Source organism: Prinia subflava, chromosome 9 (genome assembly GCF_021018805.1).
Source record: "Prinia subflava isolate CZ2003 ecotype Zambia chromosome 9, Cam_Psub_1.2, whole genome shotgun sequence".
Taxonomy (NCBI): Eukaryota; Metazoa; Chordata; class Aves; order Passeriformes; family Cisticolidae; genus Prinia; species Prinia subflava.
Window position 1 is genome coordinate 14569964 of NC_086255.1, and position 12468 is coordinate 14582431.

The 12468-nt window shown below is 36.5% G+C and overlaps 1 protein-coding gene across 1 annotated transcript in view; it reads left to right on the plus strand.

Annotated features, from left to right (window-relative positions):
- Window positions 1-12468, plus strand: part of LOC134554726 (adhesion G protein-coupled receptor A3-like) — a 253447-nt gene that overhangs the window by 217698 nt on the left and 23281 nt on the right. Inside the window, exon 17 of the mRNA XM_063405559.1 lies at window positions 4288-4433. Coding sequence (XP_063261629.1) covers window positions 4288-4433 — 146 coding nt within the window. The remainder of the gene's footprint in view (window positions 1-4287; window positions 4434-12468) is intronic.

Genomic DNA, 12468 nt, shown 5'->3' on the forward strand with positions numbered 1-12468 from the left:
AAGGATGATTCTAAATTAGCTTCATTTGGATCACCTTCTGTCTCTAAATGAGTAGTTACAGGTTAGTTTTAAATGTCAGGAACTAATGCTATGGAAATGGGCCCATTTTCTGTGATAGCTGGAAGAACCTTCAAATCCCCTTCAAGGCGTAACAGTCACACAAAAAAGTCTTTTCAGAAATGGTCAGACATTTATTTTTATGTGTAATCTAAAAACCTAAAATTCCCTTTTAAACCTGTATATCAATTTCAGAGAGGATTTTGTATAGACCTTTCACTTGTATATGTGCTCTGCAGTCTTTATGATTTACAAAAAACCCTTGTAAGAGTGCTAGTCTAGAAGAGCTGATTGCACCTTCGCACATTTCCTGAGTGAATGAATCTACAGATTCTTTAGATTACCTTTGAATCTTACTCTGGGTGTCACTGAATGTTGACTGTTGTAGAATCCAGACTCTTGAGTTTACTGGCAAAATCTTTCAAGCAAGTCAGAGGTTGTTTTAGGAGCAGCAGGGATAAATCAGAGGCAGTGCACTACCAGGAAGGTTCTTGAGCCAGCCAGCGAGCCCTCCCATCTCCCAGCTAGGGCCTCAGATTAGTTTTCTTCAAAAGGCAGAAAGAAGCTCACTCCTTTCATGTAAAGAATGAGAGAGGAGACACAGCTGCAGCTGGATCACTCCCCGTGTGTGGGAGGCATCAATTCTGTACTCTCAAAGATTTCTGTTTTGTGGCTCCTACTCCAGAGGAAAGCATGGTAGCCATGAGGGATGCTAGGGGATGAAGTCTTCAGTTAAACATGTTGAAGCATGAAGAATGGATTTATGGGCACAAGATTCAGGATGTAGAAAAGTTATGGAGAGAGACAGAATTTATTCTTTTATTGCATGATCACTCCAATCACATTCCAAGAACCTCTACATGGTTTATTTAAAAAAAGCTTCCATGTACACTTTGGCAAGGCTCAGATCTTCCTTCTCCTTGATGAATGTCATATGTGAAACAGCTTGTGAATTTATTTCTGTGAGGCAGTAAATCTTCAGCAAGAGAGACAAAGCCCTTTCCATACTAGCCAGCAGCCTACAAGTTCAACTCAGAAAGTTCAACTTCTTGCTCTAAATTTTCTACCTGTGAAGGGAGCATGGGGTTTTGCTAATGCTAAATGTTTAAACGTCATGAAATATTCACATCCAGTGGTGTTACAGACTGCAAAGAAATTCCTGAATCCCTTAATCTCACAGAAAAGAATTATTTTCATTGTAGGATTAATAGTTTAATCAGAATGTCCATGCATATCTGTGTCCTTTAAATAGAACTGAATTAAGAAGTACAATCTTATCTGAAATATGAATACAATTAGGAAAAAATTAATAATTTGGGGAAAACAAAGAAAAACACGTGCAACCTAAAGCTGATCGAGAAACCTTTTTGTGCCAAAGTGCTTTGCATAAATGTGTATTCTGGTCATTACCATGGTAACTGCATCATGTGGAACTTAACTTATCTCTAGGGTACTGAAATTTATTGAAGGAGCACAAACAGACAGCATCTTCTTACTGAAGAAAAGTATAATCTTCTATTCAAAAGACTAGTGCTTATTCCCAAAGATAAGAGTTCTAAGAACACAGGACATGTAAAAATTTAGGTACAATGCTGTTTTCAATGCATATATCCTGACAGTTTTTTCTGTACCATTTGGCCTGTGAGTGGAAAATTTACTTAAAAATAGAGGTCATGACTTCAATATTTCCAATCATAATGCTTTATTCTGTGTGGAAAACTCAACCCTTTTCATACAATTTTATGTGAAATACAAAATTTCTGCTAGTAATGAAAATAGTTTGAATTTATCACTTTGGTATTCAATTTATATATCGTTTTTGGCTTCTGAAGCTTTACAGAGGTAGAAATCCAGTAACAAGATACACACAGGTAAATTTGTGCCCTGGGCCCTTCATGCATAGCCTCAAGTTTGTATTTGCTAAGAGAGTCAAGAATGAATTTACTGAACAAAGCTACCTTAGGCTTTCTGTGGAGCCTCCTCCTTCCCTCCCATGGCAGGAGCTGCTCTCTCATGTACTCCTGCCATAGGGCCCAGGTGTCCTCCTAGCTTGAGAGGGTTAGAACGAGGTGATCCCACTGCAGGGGACAGAAGAACTTGCAGTCACAGTCCCTAAGCACAACAGTGAGGAGGATGCATCTCTGTGACATAACTGATGTCAGTGGGGAGACAAGAGCAAAACCCAGCACTCTGAAACACTCAATTTTCAATGTGAAGTGCAACCAGCATTTCTTTACTAATGATGAGTGGATGGATAATATCAAAAATTCTAGAATTTTCTGTAACAGCTCAGTGCACCCTTCCAGATTCCACACTTCGGCTGTGTCATGTCAAGTCTGTTGGTCATAAGGAGGTCCTGTATCTTCAGGATAAATCCTTTTTTCCTTCAATTGAGATATGCAGATGTTTGGGGGTTTGGGTGGTTTGGTTTGGTTGGTTTGTTTGTTGGTTTTGTTGGGGTTTTTATTTTGAGTGAGAAATGCAGATCATTAAAGAGTTAGTACAGAGGATGATAACATTTTTGCCTCCTCCATGTTTAGTTGGTTTCTCTACATATCAGAAGTAACTCAGTTGCTGAGACATGAGTACACTGTGAAAACAGCAATGTGATGCAGGTGTGGCATAGCCATGATGTTTTCAGTCAGTTCAGTTGCCTCCTTGAAAGTTCAGTAGAATTCTTTGTCTTCCATTCATTTGAGTGGCTGATGATTTCTGTCTATATGGTCATATATGTTTTCAAAATTTCACATGTAGGTGCCTTTTGACATGGAATTAATTTCAGCTGTTCCTATTATTGCACGTACTTGTGTGGGGAACAGACTATATAGCAGCAGCGCTGTGCTGAAACGAGAAAGAGGCTAGGAGCTAAATATCTAGATTTTTTTCCAGTTCTTTCTCATTATTTCTGCCTCCTTTTTCTTCCCCCTTTCTCACCCTCCTTCCCCCCTCCCTGCTCATGGTCCTGCTCAGAGCATCCCTACAGAAACTCTGCAAGCTGCCTGTGAACCAGGTCCAGACAGCACCAGTGCCTGAGCTGGCAGCGTCTGCCAGCTCATAATACACATTTGTCTCATTCTCTTATTTCTGCTTCTCTTACCTCAAGCAACAGCAGTGATGAAGGCTTTATCCTCCCTTGCACAATGTGACAGACAAGTACCAGAGGAAAAGAGGGTTTTCTGTTGCTGATATTTGCTGCTATCTTCAAGTTTTGAGCTATAATACTAAATATAAACAAAACACATGGAATTTTTCTTTTTCTTTACTCATCAATTATTTTGTTTTAAGTGGAGCAAAAATGAACACTGGTTCAAATAAATCATTATAATAGATTTATGTTAGTTTATTCGGCAATTCTCTGTATTCCTTTAACATTTATGTTCTTTCCAATTATAGCAATATTTTACTTGTCACTGCAAAATGTCAGGTTATTGCTTCAAAGGTAACCTCATTTTATATAATCAGATGCAGACTTAGCTGATGTAATAAAGCACTGGAGATTGGATAAAATTCCAATTACTGCTTCCATAGTAATGAATAACAATTACTAAAATAACAAAGATGTTAGCATTTTAGAGGTGTTTGTACTTTGTTTTCCTTTCAGTGATAAACACACCAGTTTCTTGCAGACAAAGTGATAATAACACTATTAGAGTTTATGATTCTTTTTAAAGAGGGGTGCCAAGAGTTGTCATTTATTTTTAAAATTCTATAGCCAAGTTTATAATTTTCTTAAAATATGTCTGAAAATAATCGGGGTTTGCTCTCTGCAGAGAGCACTGATGCCATTGCCAGGGGTCAGCCTTGCCTGTGTATAGCAGAGAGGGAACTACAGCAGGATATTCCTGAAGAGTTAAAGGAAGTAGCATAACAACAAGCAAAAATGCTCTCATTAAATTTTAAATTGCATTCTCATAATAGGCTAACAAAGAGTGCAACACAAACTAAGAGTCACATGACTTTAAATCCAGGTATAAAATGTTTTCAATAAACAGGTTCTTAGAAAACAAATATTTTTACGTCTCTGTCTCCTAACATAGCTTCTGGTATTACAGATAATAAATGTTATCTATGGTAGATTAAATAACTGGTTTTAAGTGCAACTGTTAGAGGCATTTATAAATTTAATTTAAAAAATCTGTTTGCTTGTGCCATTATGAAATAAGATTCTTGTAAAAGTTTGTTTTGCTGCTCCATTTATTGGGTTGTTTAATTGTTCACTCCTTTTTTTAGGTTGGCATAGTACTGCATTATTCTACACTCTCTACTATGCTATGGATTGGGGTAACTGCCAGGAATATTTATAAGCAAGTCACAAAGAAACCTCAGCCATGCCAAAACAGTGACCAACCTTCTTATCCAAAGCAGCCACTGCTCAGGTATGGAATATTAATTTTTCTAACATTTTCTAATGTCTTCCTAGAACATATCAGTTATAAACTCTCACTCTCGTTTCTGTATTGTTTACTTTTTGTAGACTATAAATAGCATCCATAAAGAATTGAGCAACTCAGGTGTGTATAAAAACCTGAGTATTTATTGTATGCTGATAGTCAACCCTACTCAGGAAATGGAAATATGCAGAGCTGGTATTGGCTAAGTTCAGATATCTTTATCTGGACAGGAAGAATTGAATGTTTCTGTTGGTTTCCTATGGAGGGAAAAAGATCCCCAAAACCAGAAACCAGCTTGGTCCTGAGCCTTATTTAATCATCAGAAACTGTGCTATGATGACCCTTTATCTCTTCTGCTGTACTTCTTGCCCACACTTGTATTGAAAGCCTGATAAGCTGATAGCAGCCTTCCTCCTTCCCCACCAGAGATGTAATGCAGTTACAGGAGCCACTGGAAGTCTGCACTCCCTGTCAGCTCTGGCTGAGCAGACTCACAAATGAGTCTCTGATGGCATCGCAGGTGTAAGACAGTAGGAGTTCTTGCCAGATGCCTCTGAGATGCTGAGACTCCAAGTCAAAATAGTCAGTCTGCATAAGAAAAATAAAATTAAACCCTAGCAAAACCTTACCACAAAACCAGAGGCTTGAGATTAATTCATCTTTTTTTGAGCTTAGCTATCAAAAAATTACATATTAGCCAGAGTTATACATATTGTCCCTATACAGATTTTGAAGGGAGATAGAAAGAGAACTTTCAGAGAGCAATTCCTCCTATCCATCTTGGGTGTTTGTGTGAGGACAGGATGAATTGCCTTATGGAGGTTGCTCTCTTTTCCCACAGGTCATGGACAAGTCTGAAAGGTCAATTTAGCCTAAAGACCTCAGTTTTATAGTGAAGGTCAGGAAATATGAATTCTACTTTTTATGTCTTTTCAGTGAAAAATCCACAGTGTATTCTTTGAAACAGATGCAGATTATTTTATTTTAAACACAATATTTTTAACAAGTAACATTTATAGATGCTTGTGTGCTGTCACAACTTGTTAAAAGTCTGTAGCAAGACGAATTGGGGTTTTCTGTCTGATCCTGCAGAGTCAAATTTTTATTAACATGATTTTAGTTAGAAAACTAGCTGGTTTTCTTCATTTTAAAATGTTTTCTTTCTAGAGATGAAACTGATTAAAGTTGACATAAAATGTGTATTGTGATGAGGAGTGCCATATTGATCCTTAGCTGTGTTAGGTGTTAGCTAGAGGATAGTCTCTCACGGAGAGTGCCTGACTTTGCTAATCCATGATTTACTATTCCATTCTTCAGAGATGAGAATTTCACTCCTTCAGTTACCAGCTCATGGCAAAATGAATAATTGCCAATTTTCAAATGCTGCAGTGTGACTATTAAGGTAGAAAATTGTTACAAGTTACATAGACCCAGCATAGTGTATGTTCTTCAAATTCAAATCTTGTTTGAGTTGGAAAACAATAGACAGGTTACAGGAAAGATTACTCTAATTAGAATCTTTGTTGTACCAGTCATGTTGAGGTTCCCAGACAGTAAAAATAAATAGTAGCTATTTTAAGTTTAGCAATAGAAATGATAAACCACCTTCTAGCTGTTAGAGAACATGGGTATAATTGTTTAATAGCTAAGTAAAAATATTCTAAGCTATTTTTCTCACAAAGTGCACCATGTATCTTTGAGACACAGGCACTGAAATGTCTAATACAATTTCAAAATGGTTAGCACTAGATTCAAAATAGTAAGAATCAGTTTCACTTCATGTAGAAAACAGGCATAGTATATGTAAATTAAGAATCACTTTAAGCAAGAAAATGCTAAACTCATAATTAGCAGTTGTTCATTCTTTTAGAATTTAGAATTTTAGATTCTTTAGAATTATAATGATAATTTTTGGGACCATTTTACCTTTCCTGATTTTAATAAAAGTAAAGTCTGAATCATTTGTTGTCATAATATTTCCATAAAATCCATTTAGGATGCTTACATTTCAATGCAGTCATTTGTAAGAAATGTTTTAACTAGTCAGTGTTCTTGTGTCTGTAAGCCAATGCCAGCCTTTTTACATATTGTTCCTCAGGGAAAACATCTGAGTTTGGGTGAGGGGGTGTTAATTTGTCTCCATTTGACATCCATCAGTAGATAGCTAAATATTATAAAGTTTATTCAAATGGAGATGGAGTTAGGCTTTTTTCTATGTCAGGACTGCCCGTGATAGGAAGCAAATGATACAGTCTGTGAGACACTTTTAAACAAGATGTAGTTTCTCAGTGATCTTTCTCTATAGTTTTGTTGAATACAAATATATGAATGTGTTTGGCAAGAACTCTACTCTTGGCTGTTGTCCTTCAGTCTTCTTTGGTAATGGTTGTATTTGATAGATGGTGTTTCCAGTTCACATGTGAGTGTTTTTGTGTTGCTTTTATATGCACTTGCTGTATGAGACATGAGCGTATCTTTTGTGAGTCAGTAAGGGGATGTAATGCCAAAAATCAGTACATAAATCTATCACGTGGAATTTACCAAGAAATCATAAAAACTGTCTCTCCACATTTGTTCCACAAAGCTTATTCCATTCTAAAAAATAGCTGAAATAATGAAAATAAATACCAGAATATCTAAAAGGAGACCTTATCTGTTAGTAGGAAAGGATGCAGGCTTGTAAGGGTTGTTTCTCTGCTTTCTGTTTGCATATTCATTTGCAGAAGCAAGACAAATGAGGTGCCCTTGATCTTTTTCTCCTACTTTTCTTTGAGCTGCAGCAGTAAGTACCCTGTTATGTAAAGCTGTGGTTCTTTATAAGTTTTCCCTCTTCTAGATAGAGTAATCAAATTTGAAACATTTTTGCAGTCCAATTTTACTTCATGGCAATGTGACTTTAAATATTACCTCTTTTTATATGTTAATCATGTATTATGAGATACATTATGTACACTGTACATTATCAAGTGTATATATTTTATTATATATATTATTCATGAAATATATATTATCTGTTAATTACTGAGTGAAAGCCCTGAGGGCCTATCACTTTGATGACTGGAACCAACTGTAACAATTTTGGCATTTTTCTCTAAATGTGCCTGGATGCTAATGAGGTGGATCAAATTAATGCATCATTGAGTTTTGTGTATTGAAATTCTGAACCTTAGCACTTCAACAGATAATGAAATTACTTCCTGTAAAATATACTCTCTGGTGTTCTTAATAGAAATAAATAATTCTCTCTGTTCATCCTCTGTGGACATTTGTTAAACCTGGCAGAGTTTAGCTTCTGACTCATCTGAAGGCAGATTTTGCCAGCAAAGGCAAAGGGGCATGCAAGATTCAGCTATTACTGCAATGTACAAAACTTCTTATCAGCCCTAAGCTGAGGCACAGGTAATGTTAGTTTTTGTGCCTGCTCTGTGCATGCATTTTTCATGCGATGCTCTGCACGCATACAGATTAAACAGAAGCACAGACCAGCAGAAAACACTTCTGAAAGATATTCTGTTAAAATCATTTTTCTAGAGTGACAGAAAAAAAAATCAGATTACTTTCATTTTTAATAAGATAACTAGCGAGCACAATTGCATTCTAAACATTTAAAATAAAAAATAAATAAGCTGCCAGCTGGGCCAGAGATTGGTGATAAGGAGACGGATAATTAAGTTTTATCTCAAGGTTAGGTACAAATATATCTCCTGATGTTCTCCCACCTCTTTCAGTCAATGAATGTCTTGCAAGATAACTAATATGGCAGTCTTCAGATTACAGAGTCCAATATCCCATATCTGTCATGAAAAAATATCAATGTGCATAAATAAGGTTGCAGAAGCAACAGCAAAATGGATAACAGTTGATGTCACTGTCTCTGTTGAACTTCATCTTATTTTTATGTAACATATTTTGATAAGCTTTTTAAAATGTTCATTCTAAAATTCTGGGACTGTTAGGAAATGTACCTCATGCAGTGCTTTAGAAAAACTGTATATCTAGCTGTAGAATGGATTGTGCCCTTTGCTTTGTATTCAAAGTAGTAGCTTTAGTGCTATGGCTAAAAAATCATAACTGAGACAAATTGAAACAGTTTTCAGCAGCACACACTACCTACCAGTTAATACCACTGGCTTTAATTCCCTTCTCTTACTTTATTATTCAACCTTAAATAATTTTAAGAGTTACGAATGAGTTTTAGAATGAGAAAGCTGCTTGCCTATTTCACATATTTTGAAGTGCCTTAACTGTCCTTTGAACCTGCACACAGAGCAGACCCAGAAGCGCAGCAGCTGAGAGTGAGAGTTTGGTGAAGCAGCACTAATCTGCTAATGGATGTTTACATGCCGGTGTGTGTTTGGGCACGTTTCTGTACATCATACATACACTTCCAGACTACAGAGCAATGTCTTGAAAGCAGCAATGAAAAGGGTCTTCCTAGTGAGCTGTGTTTGTAGTAGAGGTGACTGACAACCTTACACCCTGAGCTCCTGCAGGATGTGTGAGTGCTGCACTTGCATCCTCCCCCTCTCCTCGGGAATGTGGCAGCAGCTCTTCACCTTCATTCCCAAGCACATTATTCCTCTCAGGTACCTAAACATTAATCAGTAGCACCCAGCTAAACAGTAGCTAAGTATCTTTGAGACACTGAATTATGCTAAATCCTTTCACTGCAAAAAGGAGAAACCACACTAAACTTTCAAATACAAGAAAATCCTCTCCTTCTGTGATTGCAGACTAGTCCTGTGATGAGGCTCTTGCCTTGCAGTGAGGGGATTTTACAGACTTGCATGATACCACAGGGGTCATGGCATCCACTCAGTGCTTTGTTCACAGTGTTAACCCTGCTTGTCTCAGGATGAACATTTAGCTGCTTGATCTGAGTTCTGACAAGCTGGAAACCAACACATGGGCACAAATGGATCTATTGCTGCGTTTGCCTAACTGCTGCTCCTGGGAGAGCCTGGCAGGAAATGTTGTGACTTCCATCACAAATGGATTTTATGGAAATTTTTACTGAATAAGTTACCAATAAAGCAGGCTGTGTCTTGAATGTGAGTTGCAGACAGCAATATTCATTCTGTCATTAGAAAGTGTCACATGATATTTTTGCACCATAATGGAAATACTGAAAACATTCCAGTTATGAAGACCAAAGACTTCTTATATTTAGTTTTTAAAGAATGATTATGTCCAGAAAAAAAAACTTAGAATAAAAAAGCTAATGCTTTCTAATATTCCTGAGGCTGAAAGGGTCTTAAGAAAATGATCTTTGCTAATGTCCCCTATCATTTATAACAAGTTGGCTACAATTTATTGCAGCATGATAGCAGTGTAATGGAGGATCAACATTTGGCTAGGATAAGAAATACTTTATTAAACATCAAGTTTGGCAAATATGCTATTTTTTTGTCCATGCCCTTTTCTGAATCTTCAGACTGAATCATATGAAGCGACTTAATTTATATTCTGACAGACAGAGACATTACTTGTCCCCTTGACACCAGCAGCTCTGAAATGCAGTTAAGTTCTAGTGCATTTTTCATTAATGCTGGCTCTCATGAATTCATGTCTTCTAGTATGAAACAGTGATTGAGAGAGGGAGAGAGAAAGAGGTCAGATGAAAAATACCGCTTGCGATCCATTGTTTTCTTCTTGGTGATATGCTCTTAAATATTAACTCACAGAATTTTGATCCATGAAAGCCCATCCTTCCTTCCCACAGAGAACATATCAAACTTCCTCTATAAAGTATAAATTTAAACCTGATTATCCCAAGGGATCACCTGTCTTTTTCTTAAAAATTCTCTATGGTTTGGGTATGTTGAATTAACTGGGAAGTGCCACAGGGCAGAAATCTCAGGAGCCTTGAGGAGATCTCTGTAGTTCACTCTTTACTGTTCGCACAGACCCAATTGTGTCATTGCAGAGTGAGTGAAAATTATGTCTCCCTGCAAGCAAGGCATTCACCAGCTGGATGAACCATGGCATGGTGAGGCAAGAGTCTTTCTGGAAATCTGCTCCAGGAAGTTGGCTATAATTTAAGTACTTGATTGTATCCTTTGCTTAGAGGACAGAATATTTTGATGTGCGCAGGGTCAGTCATCAGGAAGCTTATCTCACATTTCTGGTATTATAATCAACATTTCTTATTTTACATATGGGAAGTTAAGACTAGAAATGTACATTATTAGATAATTTTAAAATTGTACTGTAATTTTTTGCAATCCTCATGTGTTCTCAAGGCTGCTTATTGCCTCCATACTGTAAGTTCCTAAAAAGAACAAAGTGTGTAACAGCTGTTTTTATCAAATGGCTTGGGTTGGGAAAGACCTTACAGATAATCTAGTGATATTTCTTAAATATTATCTGCAAAACACTATTCCCATGTTTCTTGTTTCAATATTTGTCATATTTCTCAGGAAGGAGAAAGGTCATGTTGCTGAAATAGCTTTTCTAAATTTTTTTGTGTTTGATAAAAACTGAATGTAAGAAAAGCCATGTTTCCCTTCCAGCTATTGTGTTCATTTTATTCACCAAAGTAAGGCTTATACATCACATTCACAACATCAAAATAAGTTATTATATTGGATATTAAAATAATCTAAGGATAACGGCCTTTTCAAGTTTTAGTTTGATTTAATTATGGAGCTAATATTTTGAACAATGCTGTGTTGCTTCTGAAGACAATTTTAATAACTGTCATTCAAAGATGATACAACATAGGTAATACAACAGTACCACCAGAACTGCTGATCACTGTAGACAGATTCTGCTTTATCTTATTAGGCAAGTTCTCAACAAAAAAAATCCCAAACCAACCAAACAATATCAACCAAAAACCCCACTCAAACAAAAAGAATTAAAATCCTGGAAGGAACCTTAGCCAGAACAAACAGAACAGTTCTGCATCTTGAGGTATAAAAGCTAAATAAAAGCTTAAAAACAAAACAGGAAGTTTAAGTCTGTATATCACAAATAAAAGAGAAAGACAGGATTGCAGAACCCCAGAAACTTGGAATTTGGTGTGATACTTCAAGGACATACTGATAATATGTGCTGTGTAACATGATGCCTCTTAAATAATGATACATGTTCAGATGGAGTCAAGGATGTAACTGAAAGGTCTGCAGTGGAAAAAGGGTATAAAACTGTGATAAGGGAAACATTTTCATTAATTCTTTTTACTCAATTTCAACTTGAAGCTAATTTTATTTCCATCAGATGGGGATAAAATTATCTTTGGTCAAACACAACATTTAGTTCAGGTTTGGATTCATTGTTCTACACAAGAAAATTTCCAGTAAAATGAAACTATTAAAATATTATGGAGGTCCACAGTAGCAATATCATTGGTATCCTGAGAAATGTTGCATTTTGCATAGGCCATGAAAACAAATATTCATTGCTGACAGCATTGGATTGCCAGGGTATAGTGTCATAGCATGGAGGTATTTTCTTAATCTAACAGGAGGAGTGATTAGGACTTTTCTTCTCCACCTTCAGTGTGAGCAATTGAATTGTGGAGTCACTAACAGGAAGGTGGTAACAGAGCCACCTGCTTTGCTTGTAGTTCCACTTCATCTGGCTTGTGACTCAAAATTCCAAAAGTTCATTTTCATGGAATAGTTGGCAATACTATTGTTCAAATCTGACCTGAATGCACTACCAAATACTTGAAGTGAATGATCCCCAGAGGATAGGGTCCTTCTTGATGTGAACTTACTGCAAGAGCATGTCAAAATCAAAGTAGAAAAAGAATTTTGTTGCTGTCATAATTTCATTAGCTAAAGTAAGGGTGAGGTACACACAATATTGACACTTTTTCGGACTAGAAATACAATATCAAATCTTTAAGAGATGTTGAGGTAGAAGGTGAAGTTTTATTCTCTTTCTTTAAAGAACAGTGTCTGAACTACTTAGTATAGGTGAAAGGAAATGGATTATGATTATTGCTAAAGAAACATATGTCATATACTACCTGTAAACAAGATATTAAACAGCATAGCAAGTCACTTAGATC